The sequence below is a fragment of the Gadus chalcogrammus genome, chromosome 9, assembly GCF_026213295.1.
Source record: "Gadus chalcogrammus isolate NIFS_2021 chromosome 9, NIFS_Gcha_1.0, whole genome shotgun sequence".
Lineage (NCBI taxonomy): Eukaryota > Metazoa > Chordata > Actinopteri > Gadiformes > Gadidae > Gadus > Gadus chalcogrammus.
In genome coordinates, this window is record NC_079420.1 from 18,960,693 (window position 1) to 18,978,578 (window position 17,886).

Below are 17,886 nucleotides of genomic sequence, written 5' to 3' on the forward strand. Positions count from 1 at the left end.
GATAAATAGTGTGTGTGTGTGTGTGTGTGTGTGTGTGTGTGTGTGTGTGTGTGTGTGTGTGTGTGTGTGTGTGTGTGTGTGTGTGTGTGTGTGTGTGTGTGTGTGTGTGTGTGTGTGTGTCACTGCAGCTCCTGGGCTGGTTGGCCGAGAAGCTACCCAACATGAGGACGGTGCCGGGGGACCTGATGCAGTGTGTGCCCCAACTCTTCGCCTGCCTGGAGGACCGCAACGGTGACGTCCGCAAGAAGGCCCAGGACGCCCTGCCAATGTTCATGATGCACCTGGGCTTCGACAAGATGACCAAGGCAGCGGGGAAACTCAAGGTACCTCGCCCAACAACCAGTGTTGAAGTACTTTTTTCAGTTTTTTTTGCACGTGATTGACGATCTCGTTTGCTCCAGCCCGCATCCAAGGACCAGGTGTCGGGCATGTTGGAGAAGGCCAGGGCGGTGATGCCGGCGAAACCTGCTGCACCCTCCAAGGCAGGGGATGGGGCAGGTAAGGCTCCTGGGAGCAAGGCAGCGGCAGGTCAGTGGAAACCAGAGCGCCAATCCTCTCGATAAGCTCCCGCCGGATCGGAACACTTTACACAAACAAACACGTCACTTCTCTTAGTCGAGGGTCAGGGTTGATTTTTAGGGATTATGGAAGCATCAGAAACCTAACATTGACTTCGGGGGGGCCTAGGCGTTATTTCCTTTTCAAGAAGAGGTCGCCATGGTGATGTTTGTCCCTTCCAGGCCCCAGGCCTCAGGCCTCCGGTGACGACGCCACCGACTCCAAACCCGAAGGCAAGAAGATCAGAGGAGGGGGAGCGGCGGCCAAGAGGGTACCCTCCCTTTATCAGCAGATCATTGTGGTCCCTCACTATCATTTACTGGCTGTTACGCATTATTTACTGCTCATTATTTACTCAGGTACAGAGCATATATTATCACCAGTCCTCTTAAATCTGTGTCTTCATAATAATATGTTAACCGTTTGAAATGGAGCAAGATAGTTGAATCACACAAATTTAAAACGCTGTTAAACATCTGTGCCTGGGTGAATTTCCATACATTTGTTGTTTCATCATGTTTTTCAAAATTGTTTTCTCCCCCCCCACCCCCCCATCCCTCCTTATTGTTGATGTGATGTTCACCTATGATGTGGTTGTCTGTACCCACCCAGCCCCCCTCCCCTTCCGAGGAGCCCGCCACAGAGGACAGTAGTGGTAGTAAAAAGGCCCCATCAGTCAGGGGCAAGGCTGCTGCTGGAGGTCAACAGGTAGCAGTATGGGGGGGGGGGGCACCGAGCTACGTGGGGCTAACAAATGTCCCTCTGATAGAATCAGGCGAGCTATGGAGCCATGACTGGCAGACGATATTGGTGTTTGTTTTTATTTGTGTCATCTTCGATGACACTATTTGGCCAGAAGTAAAGATTAGGAAAAAGTTCTGCATTTAGTTGTGGAATAACCTGGGCAATGTTTTTCTACCACAATGGGACACTTGTTAGCCTCATGTCCTCCTGGAGATCTAGAGAACTGCTGTGTCTAACCTAACCTCTATCTGATCACTAACTAACTGGGATTATTACACCCCCTGGTTCAAAAAATGTCGTTGACCAAAGACAATTGAACTGGGTTGATGTGTGATTCAAGCTTTTAACATGGTACAAATCAGTGTGGCAGTATGAAAGGCTGCGTAGCGAGGAAGTGTTAATCAGGAGGAGGGAAAGAAGTGGGCCCACATTGTGAGAGGTTCAAGTCGGGACACTGCATGAATGTGTTTTTCCATTTCTGCGGCATGTTAGCCTACGGTGCTTCATCACTCACTTCTGCACATCGTTTACCTTTGCCGCCATCTCTCTGTGATTCATCCAAACCTCTTTGCTTTGCCTGATCATCCTCCCAAATCGATGTACGACATGAAATTCGCACATAGACGAGCTATTGATCATTTTAGCATACATAAAAACACACACACACACACACACACAGTCAGATTACGCTAATCCTTTTCCCAGGGGACAGCGGGTAAGAAGCCTGCTGCCAAAGGCATGAAGGAGGAAGAGGACCGGTCGGGACCCATCTTCACCCTGATCCCCAACGCCAAGGAGCAGCGGAGCAAAGAGGAGAAGCAGCTGAAGGTACAGCCCATCAGACCACCCGTCCTCGTTCAACACGTTTGTCCTGCGTCACACACCCATACTGGGTCAAAGTCCTACAGAAGATGTCCGTAATGTAGAGTCTCACCCGCTCTGTGTTCACGCCCCCCTTCCCCCCAGATCCTGAAGTGGAACTTCACCACCCCCCGGGACGAGTACCTGGACCAGCTCAAGGCCCAGATGTCCACCTGCTTCGCCAAGTGGCTGCAGGACGAGATCTTCCACTTTGACTTCCAGAGACACGTCAAGGCCATCGGCGTCATGATGGAGGTTGGGGAGACTTGAGTCTTTCTGTTGACGACCTTAGACCTATAGCTGAGGTCCAAGGGCGGGAAGTTATCGATGTCATCGGCACAGTGTCTGTTTTTTCTTTTTTTTAAACAATTTAATATCTACCATTTAATCGTTTAGCAAAGGCTTTTATCGAAGGAAAATCTTTGGGATTGGGGTCTACTGAATGAGCATTAATTAAGTCTACTGTGTACATCTGGGGTCAAACCCGGGACCCCGTCGGCTGCGAGTCAAACACACCGCGTCCGTCTGTGTCTCCAGAGGTTGGAGAGCGAGAGCGAGGCGACCATCGGCTGCCTGGACCTGATCCTCAAGTGGTTCACGCTGCGCTTCTTCGACACCAACACCACTGTGCTGATGAAGGTGCTGGAGTACCTGAAGCTGCTGTTCGCCATGCTCAGCGCGCAGGGCTTCCACCTCAGCGAGTACGAGGCCAGCTCCTTCGTCCCCTACCTCATCCTCAAGGTCAGCGTTCCCACCGGTCCCCGTCTGTTTCCAGCCACCTCCCAGGGAGGGAAAGCTGCTGATTTGCTTTGTTGAACGCTCCTCCTCCTCTCTCTGTCTCCTTCTCGCTCCTGCTGACGGCACTCTGGTGCAGATGGGGGAGTCCAAGGACGGGGTCCGTAAAGACGTGCGCACCATCCTGACCCTGCTGTGCAAGGTGTACCCCGCCGCCAAGGTCTTCCCCTTGCTCATGGACGGTACCAAGTCCAAGAACTCCAAGCAGAGATCCGGTGAGACCCACCGGCTCTGTTCTGGTTCTCTGCGGTTGATTTGACCCAACCAACTGGCGGATAAAGCATAATACTACGCGTGTTACAAGTCAGCCCATGTAGAAAAGCTCTCTTGCTCCCTTAGGGTTAACCTTCAGTATAGCTCTACAAAAGCTGTCTCTTTGCTCATCCAACCACAGTTAATGGCACACCTCAGAGATACGCTCTTTTCCTTTAGCTTGCTTTCCACCAACTAGATCAGACACGTTTTCAAGCGTCGCTCCTCAAGGCTGTAAAATAACGCTATGTCCGTGCCAGAGATGCAGACTCTAGTTTGCGGCTTGGACTCGAGTCAAAACTTAAGTCGCACACGCAGTGACTTGACTCGAGGCTTGTCCTTAGAAGTCCTGAGACTTGTCTCGGGCTCGTGAACGGTCTCTTATATCAATTCCGGCGCATTAACCTCAAGGGAGTGTCAGACCAGATGACCCGCCCCTGACTGTGCCCTCCGCCCCCGGTCTGCAGAGTGTCTGGAGGAGCTGGGCCTGCTGATCGAGGGCAACGGTCTGACCGTGTGCCAGCCCACGCCGGCCAAGTGCCTGAAGGAGATCGCCGTGCACATCGGCGACCGGGACACCTCGGTGCGCAACGCCGCCCTCAACACCGTGGTCGCCGTCTACAACGTCTGCGGCGAGCAGGTCTACAAGCTCATCGGAAATGTGAGTCGTGGTGGACGGCGACGTATAACATCAGAGGGGTTTATAGGGAGTTCTGGGTTCCTCGATTCATTGTCAACATTACGCATGCAACAGTTTGCCTCTTGACTGTTACCGTTACAAACTGTAACTCTTGGAAGAACTCAATTGAACAGCATTTGTGCTAGCATGTCAGGTTAGCTTAACATGGTGTATGTGATGTACCCTGAATCAGATTTTAAGGTTACCTTAAAATCTGATTCAGGGTAAAGTCAGTGCTTGGTCACTATTACTAAGAATGGTTTTAAGGTTAGAATTCGATTTTCTTAGTTTTGATTATTGTTTTATGGCCCATATCTTGGAACTGTTGTTTTATTTGCAAAAAAAGTAATCGTCACAAACAAACAAGTATATATGAATCCCTCATATCAGCAATAGGCGCGTACTGGCGCAGACTAATAGAGAACCATGTACCCCCCCCCCCTCCCCCACTGCAGCTATCGGAGAAGGAGATGAGCATGCTGGAGGAGCGGATCAAGCGCTCGGCCAAGAAGACCCCCGCCGCCGCCCCCGCCAAGCAGAGCGCCCCGGAGCGCACCCAGCCCCCCAACTCCACCGCCACCTTCCTGCGCAAGCCCGCCCAGGAGGACCCCAACAAACTCAAGTAGGCTCAGTCGGGGGCTTCATGGTGGAGTTCAGCTCTGGTCGTGGGTTAGAGTTAGCGGTCCATCAGGGTAGAGTTGGGCGTTCAGCATAGGGCGGCTCTCTGATTAGGGAGGAGTGAGTATATGGCTTAGATGTCATCCTAAGAAAATCGTTGAACTAACATTACACACCATGTTATAGCATTTTTTTCCGGCTGGTATAAAAAGTTGGATGTGATCAGGTGTTCATTTGTGACTGCGAATAACAGAAACCTGTTTTTAGGGAAAACAATTCTGGGATGTTGCTGTTCTTGTCCTAAACTCTATGCCGTTTCCCCCCCCCCCAGCCAAGCACGGTGCGAATAGTACTCTCTTTATCATACTAACCTCAACCTCCGCTAACCTTTTTTGCCAGGCTTGATCATGTGTAGCACAGTAAGGCCATTTAGATAAGACGGTGAACAGCATGTTGTATACCATTCTGCCCTCGGGCATCTTCTTTATGACTGACAACCATGGCAGACCTCTCGATCCTCAAGGATAATTGGTGTGAGTCTGTGACAGCTCCCCTCATAAACCTTGACTGACGGGCTGTTTTTCCTCAGAAAATCAACGACTAATCGATCTATCCTTGCCTTTCTCTACTATTATTTTCAACGTATTGCATGTACGTTTGCTCTCTCAGGCACAAGTACTATATATCAAGCATGTAATGGATCTGGGTGTGAGGGAGAAATGCTTCAATATGTATTTGCCCCCCTAGTATTGAAGTATTGACTCTGCTGCTGCACATCCACGCTCCCTTAGCAAGCAGTTTAAACATTGTGCCTGGGCAAGCAACGCTCTGATTGATTATGATTCCCGGCCTACAGGCCTGCTGTTTGTCTCTCTGCTGGTCAAAACTTGTGGCGCGTTTCTCTCTGTTTGTCTTTGTTTCTCTATGTTTGTCTGTCCGCCTGCCTCTTAACTCTCTGTGTGTGTCTCCTCTTCACGTCTTCTGTGTGATCTGGGTTCCTTTTTCTCTGCCTGCCTTCCTTTTGCGGAGCAGAATAATGTATCGCACGTATAGGATGTGAGTACCAGTTCCCCCCCCCCTCCTCCTCCCCCGCTGTTGTCTGGACTACTCCGCCTGGAATGTACATTTGCACACGGTTATATCCGCCTCACTCAATTAACCTACATGGACAAACCGCTGGAGCGCTTTTAATCATTGTCTGGCACTTTTGGACACAAACATGTACGAAACGAATCGCATTTGTTTGCAAGCATATAATCATCGAAATGTGAGCGCACCCCGCCTTCCCCTGTTTCAGTCCTCCACCCCCCCCCCCCCCCCCCGCCCCCGCCCCCCAAACAAAGCATTCACTGTTGCATAACTTCCCGTTCATACAAAGGAACAGAGGAATAATGGAGATGTCCCCATCGTCCCTTTGGTTGAAGTTCAGTGTCTCTGTCTCCGCCACACAGCCTTCTGCCTTCCTGAATAGGAAATCTTGTGGATTCAGAACTATGCCCCTGCTAGGCTTGAGGCCTCTTCCTTTTAATGGCCTCCGTTATGACCTGATATCTTTATTTGAAGACGTGTACAATGCACTCCCAGAGACTTGGCTAGTCGCACCCAAGATAAAGCCACTGAACAATTTTTTTGTACAAACATGTACGTGCCAGTGTAATCCCTGCATCAAGTTATCTGGTTTTGCATCACTGGCTGGTCCAAGTACAGCAGATGTAGTTTACATAGTTTTAAGCAAGAAAGATGACCAAGCCCTTAACCATCATAGCATTGCACTGCTGGGGCATACAGAACTAGATGCCTTCGCCTGCTGCTCATACATGAAGTGAAACAACTTGCCAATCCGCCACAAATTCCCACAAAAGGTTTTTCAACAACAACAGAACCCAAATCCAAATTTTTTTGTGAATGTCAATTGTTTAACGAATAATACTGCATGCGCCTTTCATCACTGCTTATTGTTTTTGACAGCATCATCCCAAAGTTCATACCTAGCCCAAAATATTCTCGTCTGTGCTCCTCCCCATGGCTATAGACGCCCAACCTCTCTGTCAGTCAGGTCAACCTTGTAGGCTCCCGCCGCGTGTTTCAGTGTGTCTGTGGTTCCGCCAGCTCTGTAGAAAGTTATGCAGTCCATCCTTATAGCAGCTGCAACACAGCACCCCAGCCACGCCCCCTGTCTGTGTGCCACTCACCTGCATCGGGTTCTGACAGCATCACAGGACTTCAGGGATCTGGAGGCCGTGAGGGACACGTTTGAAGACATACCTTGATATTTTGCACTTTCTGTGCTGTTTATCACAGGATTTTATAGCATAGCTTTCTAGTGATAATCAATAACCAGCTATTTAATTTGTTCATTATAAGAGGTGGCAACGCAAAACTAATCGTAACTCCGGTAAGCTACAAAGTTCAGAGAAAATAAAGCTAACCTTGTTTATTTCCATCAGCACTATCCAACTAATACGAAGTGGAAAAGAATGCTATGAAATTGTTTGGATATCAAGGCACCTCTTTAAAGCTCTAATGGTGGGCGGGAGTGGGATGGTTTGATTGTTCTGTTGTTGTTTCAGATCAGTGCTAATTAGCTCCAGTCCCATTAGTCCAAATGCATTTGTAGGTACAATTTAGGTCTCGAGTGACTCCCTCTATGCCTACTACCCATTATCCTATTGTTTATGTATTATGCTGTGCACGTCCCAAGGCTGTGTTTCAGGCCATTTAAATATCTAAACGCAGCCTTACTTATTCTGCTGTGATGCAGACTATAGATGGGATTGGATTTATGCAACAAAGATTTTGTAAATTCTTAATGTGGAACGCCTCCAGAGTGTTATCATTATGATAAATAGTCTCACGCCTCCTTGCTTTGCCTGCGGGAACATAAGCGTCTCCCGGCCGGAGCTGAGGTGATTGTACTGGAAGGCAGCGAGCGGCACTGAGCCTGCGTTTGATTCAGTGAGGACTGGAGCTTAGAGGCACTGATCTCTCATGCAGCTGTCTAACTTTACTCTCCTCCTTCTCTCCCCGACCCAATCTCATTCACTCTAACCTCTCTCCCCTCATCACTTTTACCTCCCTCCTCCGCTGTCCCCTGTTGGATCCATCTAATGTCTTCTCTCGTTCCGTAACCTCTCCGACCTCTATTACATTTTTTTTATTTCTCTCCTGTCATTCATCCTGCTTCACTCTTAAATCTTTGCTCACCTTCCTCCATCGCTTTACCTCATCTGTCTCTCTCTCGTGTACATTCTCTCTCTCTCTCAATTTCTTTATTTTATTTTCTTTCTTTCTTTCTTTCTTTCTTTCTTTCTTTCTTTCTTTCTTTCTTTCTTTCCCCCCCCCCCCCCCCCCCCCCGCCCCTGCCCCACCTCGTTCTGCCGACCCCCGTCCAGCCAAGCGCGTCAGAATGCGCAGCACAACGAGCCCTCCCACCCCAGCATCCCCCGGGAGTTCCAGCTGGACCTGGACATGATCGAGACGGACCAGGGCCGCGTGGGCGACCTGCCCGACCTGGTGCAGCACAAGCTGGAGGAGCTGCTGGAGCCCATCGTGATGCCCGAGCCCAAGTGAGCGCGCACGTACACGCACACGCACAAGCATGCGTATGCAAGCACCACCACTAATGGTTCAGAGGGCAGGGCAGGGTAGTGGTTCAGCGGTCAGCTGGGATGGTTCTGGGTTCATTCCCCAATGACTACAGTCTACCTGATGAACATGAACATATGTGATATTGTGTGTATGTCAACATTCACTGTACTTTGCTTTGTCCAAAATGTCGGCAAAATGAGTGGCCAAATGATTGGTTGTGTTTTTAAGGGCCTTTGCTATGATGTATTTGCTTTAAGTGTGTATGTGTGTTGCTTCCCCAGGATGCGCTCGGTCTCCCCCCACTACGATGAGCTCCACAACAGCACGGCCTCCACCATAAACTTTGTCATCTCCCAAGTGGCCAGTGGGGACATCAACACCAGCATACAGGCACTGGCTCAGGTAGGGAACACACACACACACACACACACACACGTTGTTTGTATGGAACACACACGTTGTTTGTTTGGAACACACGCACAACACCTATGCTTAAATAGAAACTGGTGTCACTTCTCCATCTGAATCGTGTTGGAGTTATTTGCCGCCCAGGGAGTAGCGACATAGTCCAACATTATTGAGCAAGTATTAATATCTGAACAAATGCTGTACGTCTGTCAAGAATTCATATTCACATTTAACTACTAATAAATACTAGGGGAAATCATAATATAATTGAACAAATTATCCACACAACCCATTGGAATGGGTCCTCCTTATCTCCGGCGTTTCTATTCAGACCACCTCTCCTCTTTGTTAACCCTGACCTTTGACCCGCTGTAGATAGACGAGGTGCTGCGGCAGGAGGACAAGGCGGAGGTGATGTCGGGCCACATCGACCAGTTCCTCATCGCCACCTTCATGCAGCTGCGGCTCACCTACAACACGCACATGGCGGACGAGCGCCTGGACAAGAAGGACATCTTCAAGCTGTACAGCTGCATCATCGGCAACATGCTGTCTGTGAGTGCACCTGCCCCGTGGCACGGCCGTGGTCCGCCGTGAACGCGCTGAACAGGGATTGAGGCTCAATCTGATTTCATATGCCGTCATTGTGGTCTTATTGTTGTTTTATAAAAAAAAATATGTTGGGCATGCATAAACAGTGACAAGCGTCGAAACAGCATTTTGGCGTTTCTAACCAGACTCATAAAAACCCGTTGAGACAGGCGGAACGTGACGCGATGTTACGTTGGAAAATGTGCAGCGCTTCCAAATTCAGGTATGATGTAAGGCGACGTTCACTCTGTCTCCCTCATCCACATGAGTATCTCTCTTTCTACCTCTCTCTCTCTCCGTCTCCCCCTACCTCTCTCTCCCCCCCCCTCCCCTCACCCACCCACCTGCTGTGCATCGGTGCGGCCCCTGTCAGCTGTTCTTCATGGAGTCCCTGGCCCGGGAGGCGTCCATGGGCGTGCTGAAGGACCTGATGCACGGCCTGATCACGCTGATGCTGGACGGCCGCGTGGAGGACATCGAGGACGGCCAGCAGCTCATCCGCTCGGTCAACCTGCTGATGGTGCGCGTGCTGGAGCGCTCCGACCAGACCAACATACTCAGGTGAGGGGGAGGGGGGGGGGGGCGGCTGGCTGTGTGGAGGGCTGTACGGGTCTGTATGGGTGGTGGTGGTGGTGGTGTGGGTTCTTTGTTGTTGTCTGGATTTGGATGAGAGTAGATATGTGTCCTTCTCGTTGAAGGATTCGGAAATCCTCGATCATGAACTCAGTGTTGTTGCGTCTCTCGTCTCTCCTCCCTCCTCCACAGTGCTCTCCTCGTCCTCCTCCAGGACAGTCTGATAACCACGGGTGGCTCTCCAATGTTCTCCGAGCTGGTCATGAAGGTAGGCAGCGGTCGGAAACACGTGGATGCGCCCCTACCCCATACGGGACTCAGCCACCATAAAATCAGATCTAGGGTTTGAATATCAGAATGCATCATGGGATTTATGTTGGGGGTATTTCCCCATATTGAGAGGGAGCGTTTTACAACTGTAGAGTCCTAAATCAAGGTAGCTACACCGTAACCTAGGCTGATCTACATTTTTTGTACCACTTCTCGCATGAGAAACCCTAATTTCTTGATGATGTTAAATCAAACTATGACCCAAAAATCTTGACTGCCAACTGGAGAGCCGACGTGTGTGGCCGTTCTCCCAGGGTGTTGTCTCATTCATTCATTCATTCATTCATTCATTCATTCATTCATTCTTTCATTCATTCATTCATCCACCCACCAGTGTCTGTGGAGGATGATCCGCTACCTCCCAGAGAGCATCAACAGCATCAATCTGGACCGCATCCTGCTGGACGTGCACAACTTCATGAAGGTGTTCCCCAAGGACAAGCTCAAGCAGCTGAAGAGCGACGTGCCCCACCGGACCCTCAAGACCCTGCTGCACACACTCTGCAAGCTCACGGGCGCTAAGGTACGGGCGCACGCACACGCGCACACACACTATATAGCACAAACTGGACATCTGCATGTCTTTTTTTAAGAATTAGGCTCCTGGGGCCGGTTGCACCAACTGGGCGTAAGCCTGGTCGTAACTACGCCTGGTCGTAACTTGGCGTTCTAAGTCCAACCTAACCGTTACGCCGGTTGCACCAACTGGGCTTAGCGTTCTTTTCACTAAGACCAGGCGTAAATCCTACGCCTGGTCAGGGGCAGGCGTAGAGTTGAAATTCCAGGCTGTTTCTATAGCAATTACATCCAATCCAATGCAGCTTTACCACCATCCTTGCAACGCTTCGCTAAACTGCATTTCAAAGCACAGCCGGCGATATGATCAGTGTTCACAGATCGACTGCCTGTCGGGAAGATATCGCTGGCCGATTAGTCCGTTCTCAACTTATAATCAGTTGTGAATGTTGTTTTAACTATGTTTATATGTTTTATATAGGCCGACACATTAAACAAATCTCTCCTACAGAACCATTCCCGTCTAAATGCCTGCTCGTCGTAAACCAGACATTACAAATACATATTTTAATTATATTCGTTTGCAGTGTTTTATTGTTAGGCATTAACACAATTGATGAATGACAATGAGTGAACGAATGAATTATTTATTTCGGTGTCCAACAGCATGTCAAGTAAAATAGTAAACAGCTGTTGTCAAGAGGTATCCTAGCAACGCGGTGATATGCGCATACCATGGAACATTCACATGGCCGCGCATGACTAAGACCGGGCGTAGTTAAGACCAGGCGTAAGTCCCTTTGGTGCAACCGGCGTTAGTTCCATTCTAACGCCAGGTCGTAACTAAGACCTACTTAGCAGTTACGACCAGGCTTAGTTACGCCCAGTTGGTGCAACCGGCCCCAGGCTATCTTGCTTAATACGACACGTAAACACATTTCAAGTACTCTTGTACATTTTGTTTACCCTCATTGTTCTTTGCAAACGCTTGCAATCCAGCTTTTACCAGTTGTATGTATTTGTGTATTATTACCGATGTTCTCGTCATCGTTTGTTTGTGCTGTTTGACCTTCAGATCCTGGACCACCTGTCCATGATCGAGAACCGCAACGAGTCTGAGCTGGAGGCCCACCTGAGGCGGGTGGTGAAGCATTCTGGGAACCTGTCGGGGATCAAGAGCGACCGGGGCAACGAGAAGAGCGGCCCGCGTACGGTAGGTCATCACCCCCCCCTAGAGGTTAGCCCCCCCACCCAGACACACCAGTATGGGATCGTCCGGTGACTGATGGACTGTCCTTACTTTGGAACCCCCATACCTGCCCATTTGTTTCCACGATATCTGATGACTGTATCTGTTACATGTTGTATTTATTGTCTTCTGAATCATGATCTTATTCCTAGCTTATCACTGGATGCAAAACTCCATTCTCTGCTCTTGATTTTCTTCTGCCCAGGAGGATCGGATGTCGAAGGCCAAAGTGAGCGACATCCTGTCGGAGATCTTCAAGAAGATCGGCTCCAAGGAGAACACCAAGGAGGTCAGATCTTCTCTCTTAGTTCCCGTTTGTTGTCAGCTCAGTGGGTTGGTGGTGTCGCCTCTATTCTATTGTGAGCTAATCTGTCAAATCCCACTTTGGATTCATATCTAAATTAGATTCCTCCCCTCGCAAAGTGTATGCTTGAGAGAATATTTCCCTAACCAACCAAGAGACAAGGCATAACTCCCACTGCGGTTACTAGTTTCTAGCCCAGGCTCTGCTGTCTCCCCTGAAGTCCTGCCACAACAGAGCAGCACTGCTGGATCCAGGATTAATGTGGCCCTATGGAACTGCACTAATGGCTTGGGAGAACTTTATCCTTAAGGGCCTGCGTTCACTTTGCCTTGTTCCGTGATGGATCCCTTGTTCACTAAATACTAACACCTCCAGGCTGTTTCTCTACCAAACTGACTGTGTGTGTGTGTGTGTGCGTCCCAGGGTCTGACGGAGCTGTATGAGTACAAGCAGCAGTACTCGGACGCGGACCTGGAGCCCTTCCTGAGGAACACGTCTCAGTTCTTCCAGAGCTACGTGGAGCGGGGCCTGCGCATGATCGAGTCGGAGCGCGAGGGCAAGGGCCGCATCCAGACCACGGCAGGTAACGCCCCCTGGGTCCTGTAAGCCCCCTGGGTCCAGCCCCCGGGTCTGTAGGGCTGGGGGTCCGTGGTTCTGTTAGTGGGCTCTCCCGAGGCGGAGGCCTCAGCTTACTCCCTCTGAGGATTAATTCACTGGACCCTTTATTTATTCTATCTATGGAAGATAGGGCAATTGAATGACGGCATTGAAGCGGAGAAATGGACTTCAGCCCCGTAGGTCAACCCCATGTTGTTATATTTCTTTCATTTGCATTTCTTTGTACCCTCAGTGTTTATTCACGTCGTGAAATTAAAAACTTGGTTCGGAGGTTGTGACGGTTGGCCTGGTGAGAGGTCGCTCACCCCCTTGCGTGTGTCCCGTGTGTCGGCCCAGTGATCCCCCAGCACGGCGTGGACTCGGGGCCTCTGGGGGGCAACAACGGGGAGGACCTGAAGCCGGCCATGTACTACGAGAGGCTGAAGATCCTGCGGCAGAGGAAGGGCCTGGAGAACCACACCAAGGTCAGCACGGCCTCGCGCCCACACTGAGAGGAGCCCACCGGCTCACCTGTGTGGATCCTATGACCGAGGTCATTGTGTTTGCAATCCAACAATAGTTTACATGTTCACGTGTTTCATACTGAGTCTTCATTTCGATTTATCTCGGACATTTAGCAGCCGCTTCTATCCAAAGCGACAATCACTACATTTGTTAAAAGCAATAGAAAAGACAATATATCACTGTCGGTGCAGTGATGATGTTCATAGGAACAAGTGCCGAGCACTTACACTTCCTTGGTTAACCCACCCCCGTGTTCAACCAAGAGGGTGAGGAAAAGACGCTGCACAGTGCAAAGAACTGTTTTTAAGTGCCAGGACGTACAGCATACAATAAGGCCCAATCCCATTTCTACCCCTTACCCCTCCCCTCTTCCCCTTACCCCTTCAAAACAAGGGGGAAGGGGAAGGGGGAAGGGGTAGAAATGGGATTGTGCCTAAGGGCTTCCATTAAGTGCCAGGGCTTAACCCTCTGTACCTCTGGTCTCTGCGACCCCCCCCCCCCCAGGGCTTGGGTGGAGTCGGAGGAGTGGGAGGCCCGGAGGACGAGCAGCAGCAGCAGCAGCAGCGTCTGCCCATCTCCTCGCTGCTGTCCCCCAAGCCCCCCGTGGCCTCCTCCACCGACATGCTGCAGAGCAAGCTGTCCCAGCTCAAGGAGTCCCGGGAGCTGTACCAGCAGGAGCTCAGCCCGCACGGCCACTCGCCCCCCCGCGGCCGCTCGGCCTCCCCCTCCGCCAACCTGGACGACCTGAAGAAGCGTCTGGAGAGGATCAAGAGCAACCGGCAGTGAGGCGGGCGGCGGTGTTCCGCACCTGTCACTTTTTAAAAAGGTCTCCATCTCGCGCTCCCCTGCTCTGTGCACCCCAATGCAGCTGATGGTAGAGAAGTGTGTGTGTGTGTGTGTGTGTGTGTGTGTGTGTGTGTGTGTGTGTGTGTGTGTGTGTGTGTGTCTCTGGTTCCCTGAAGACCAGCTTCACCCCGGAACCAACAGGGTCTCTCACTCCCTCGCTCGCCCGTTTTCACAGTTTGTTTACAACTGACCAATAAATAAATCCCCTAACAAGCAACGGCCCGTGTCAAGCCTGGATTCAGGATCATATTTTTGTAACTCAAGGCGTCCGATAGGTCGAGTCGCTCGCCGTCCAGTGGGCTTGAAGGACCCCCCCCCCCCCCCGAGTCGATGGCGAGTTTGAGCACGTGAGGTATGACAACATCTGTTAAGGTAGCGTATGATGCGTTCTAGTGTGTTTTTAACCATTATTTGTAATTGAACCCAGTCATAACATTGGGTCCTTAATTTTTGGGAAAACATTGCATTTCATTTGTAAATCGTGAAGAAGCATAATTAAATTGGCGTGATCCACAGTGTAGGACACACAGGTAGGACGGGTAGGTCTAGATGCATTGCCTGATTTACTTTTGTTGTACAGTTTTAGTAACCAATGGCTGAACTATGTTCCACCCTGTTCCGTAGGGGGTTATATTCGGTTGGGTCCAATGTTGTCTTGCCGGTCGCCCTAACCCTAACCTCTGGGCCCTCGGCTCTCCTGGGCTACTCTTTCCACACATGCAGACCCCCCCGTACATTAACACTCCCTACAGTAAAAGATAACCAAGAACCTTGCCACATCGTATATATTAATAAGAACCATTAGTGGATAACCCTTTTTCCTCCTGTTTCATATTGTGTTGCGTGGTTTTTGTATATACTGGGGATGGCTCACCACTGGATAGCATGGAAGCGCTTTTTGGCCGGATACAAAGAGTTGTGCACTTTGTTTGTAGTCCAGTGCCAGCCCTCATGGGGCGGTCCCAACGAGGGCACGCGGGTGTAGATACTGGATGGCCCCCAGCTGGCCTAGGAATGTTGAAACATCGAAAGAATCCGATGTTTGGACCTGTTTGCGTCCCTTCACAACGCTAGGGCAACTAGCAGGCTTGGCTTCATTCTGGTGCCCCCTGGTGGTACCAGAATGTTATGACAGATGTCTGTCCCTTCCTCCCGCTCCCCCCTCCACCTTTTTGAATTCAAGTATCCGAGCTAATCTATTCTAGACTAGTATGACTACCCTCAGCGGCTTGTCAACGACTTGCTAACCGTTTAATAATCAACAGCCGACCATCCAATGAGTTGCTCATTAGTTTTAGGTTGGCGCTCTTCTTCCTGAGCAAGGACATAGTTGTTATGCATTCACGCTTAACAGTCAGCACTTTTAAATCACTTGTCGTTCCCGGGCCCCACGCATGGCCTCTTTGGGGGCCATGTTACCACAGACAGATTGCATGAGATATGCACCCTTTTATCTTTTATAACCACTGCAGGTTCCAGTGTAAGTGCTGGGTTTGATTCACTGCAACCCTGATGTGAGTGGAGTACGTTACAAACTGTTGCAGAGCAGACCAAACTGGTGTTAAACCAGTTCCACACTTGCTATACAATCCTAAGTGACACCAACATGTTACCATACGTCTCCTCTTCTGGCCTTTTGAAATTATTTGTTTCGGGTAAATAAGTTAATATCGTTCAGCTCAGTTGAGTTCAGGAGTTGCGTTCTCCCGCTGTTCTGCGGTCAAGAATGATTTAATAGCAGTTCCTCAGTTGGTCTCACAGTCGAGCTGGTGAGTAGGGGTCAAAGGCAGAGCCATTTTTAACTTATCTTGGATTATGTTATGGAATGTACCATGGACTGTCTCCCTTGTAAAGAGGTCTTCACAGTGAATAGGTGCTCGCCACAACATAAGTTTTAACAGAAAAATCCTCATTTAGCACCGGGCAGCCAAGACGGTCAGAGCTACCACAGAATAATAACTTAATGTAAGTTTATGTTATGGCTCTTCCAACTGAAGGAATTTCACCGCACATGGTTTTGGTTATCTTGTTTAATTTTTTTGTATGGTTAAAGAGCATGGCATGAAGTTATTTTTATTTATCTTGTAAATAAAGTTTGCATTGCTAAAAAAAATAACGGTAAGCTGCTTAGTTGATAATATTTTTTGTTTTCTGATGAAGTTCTTGATGGCAAAGGGTGCTGTCTGTAATCATTCTGTAGCTGAATGTTGAGTGGGGGGAAATAAATAATATTGTTTTTTATTTATTCAAACTGCTGGTAGTCTTACATTGTTGCTCCAGTTTTCCATGTATAATCCATGATGGAAAATTTAAATAAAGTCCTGTTTTTTTTTTAACAATCTAAATTCATGGGCCTGTTTTTTGAAAATGCATTTTTCTGAAAATGAACAGTGCTGTAGTTCAGTTTAGCCTATGAAAACTTAAAGGAAACGGAATAACTCAATAAACCAAAGGCAGTACAGATTTCACTAGTTCCTGGTCAACTGCTTCAGCCTTGAGCTAAGCAGTGGTATTGCCTCAGGATAACGCGCGTTTGAACACATGTTAAAGAGACATTGATAGCCAGATTTTGATTTGGGTAGAGGGCCTACACAGTCCACAATGAGTCTCAAAAGGCTCCCCTATAACCGGAATAGGCTGAAGTGGTGCCGGGTGAACCACCTGGTTTGATTTTCCTGCTAACTGACATACATGACATACATAGCCTCCATCACTAGTTCAAGACGCCTAAGATGCAGCTTTAACTCAAGCTCCCTCAAACCTGAAGCTTTGGCTGGAGTAATTTCTGATTCAGCAGACAACCAATCACTTTGCTCTTCCTGATCTTCCTCAGAATGAGCACAAGTCTGCTCGAGGGGCAGTTTAATTTTGTCACACAGAATGCCGTTTTCAATTAAACCATTTTTAAGTTCCTCTTTTTATTTACCCGGAATAACCAAACCATAATACTTCGCAACTGAACAAAGGTCTTTCTTTGTGCAACCCAAACGTTGCATTGCAACAGGCTCTTTCACAAACCTGTCTGACTTGAATTCCATGATAGCATCACAAAAGCACAAACAAAAGTCAAACGTCTCAAAACCACAAAGATCTTCACAGAGATACAAATATGGGTCACAAAGCCTCAAAATAGTGTGACTTTAGGGCACAGACAAAACGCAGCTCACACACAAATGGACATTAAAGAGACAGCATCTAAACTGAGAACCCCAGTGCAAAAATAACACCAAAATAGGACTAGAACCTACCAGTCGCACTACCAATCTAGCACAATATTACAACTACAAATACCCCCAATGGAACACACTCGTAATCAATATTGAGCTAAAGCCATCACCAACTCCGATAGACCAAGTCTACACACAAAATAAATAATAATAATAATTGAATGAGCTGAAGCAAAATGAATTTTGTAAGATTTATTTGTGAAAATATATTCAAGAATAGCAATTTATCTCAAAATCAAAACAATGGGGTTTAAAGGAGACATATTATACCACTAGTGATGTCATATGGGATAGGTTTTCGAAACGGCTTGTAAGGCTAATCACACTCACACCTGGTGGTATAATATGTCTCCTTTCAAACATTTCAATCTACAAAAACTTAAACTATTATGTACTTTTCACATCATGGAAGCTGTTCACAGCATTCCAAAAAATATCCAACAATTTACAAAGAGAATATGCTGAGATAATACAGCTACAGTTGTAGAGATTGAAGCGTTGAATTGTTGGTCTTCGCCGAAAGGTCCATTTGACAAGTAACAAGTGCAAGCGTCATTCTGTAAGTTCAACCCAAGGCTATCAACTAAGGCACACTCCTCTTTATTTCGAGGACAATTTTATATTT

General features: G+C 48.6%; 1 protein-coding gene across 2 annotated transcripts in view; it reads left to right on the forward strand.

Moving 5' to 3' along the window:
* Window positions 1-16,873, forward strand: part of ckap5 (cytoskeleton associated protein 5) — a 29,822-nt gene extending 12,949 nt beyond the window's left edge. The window contains exons 24-44 of one of the 2 annotated variants that reach the window (XM_056598587.1): window positions 129-323; window positions 402-528; window positions 741-829; window positions 1,171-1,266; window positions 2,008-2,130; window positions 2,269-2,418; window positions 2,701-2,904; window positions 3,038-3,173; window positions 3,678-3,871; window positions 4,345-4,511; window positions 7,900-8,073; window positions 8,377-8,497; window positions 8,879-9,058; window positions 9,468-9,655; window positions 9,860-9,935; window positions 10,332-10,520; window positions 11,589-11,726; window positions 11,968-12,051; window positions 12,490-12,649; window positions 13,021-13,148; window positions 13,693-16,873. In XM_056598587.1, the coding sequence (XP_056454562.1) occupies window positions 129-323; window positions 402-528; window positions 741-829; window positions 1,171-1,266; window positions 2,008-2,130; window positions 2,269-2,418; window positions 2,701-2,904; window positions 3,038-3,173; window positions 3,678-3,871; window positions 4,345-4,511; window positions 7,900-8,073; window positions 8,377-8,497; window positions 8,879-9,058; window positions 9,468-9,655; window positions 9,860-9,935; window positions 10,332-10,520; window positions 11,589-11,726; window positions 11,968-12,051; window positions 12,490-12,649; window positions 13,021-13,148; window positions 13,693-13,974 (3,201 nt within the window). In that variant the 3' untranslated portion in view covers window positions 13,975-16,873. The remainder of the gene's footprint in view (window positions 1-128; window positions 324-401; window positions 529-740; window positions 830-1,170; window positions 1,267-2,007; window positions 2,131-2,268; window positions 2,419-2,700; window positions 2,905-3,037; window positions 3,174-3,677; window positions 3,872-4,344; window positions 4,512-7,899; window positions 8,074-8,376; window positions 8,498-8,878; window positions 9,059-9,467; window positions 9,656-9,859; window positions 9,936-10,331; window positions 10,521-11,588; window positions 11,727-11,967; window positions 12,052-12,489; window positions 12,650-13,020; window positions 13,149-13,692) is intronic. The other variant, XM_056598588.1, reaches the window with a different exon arrangement.
* The last annotated feature ends 1,013 nt before the right edge of the window (window positions 16,874-17,886 follow it).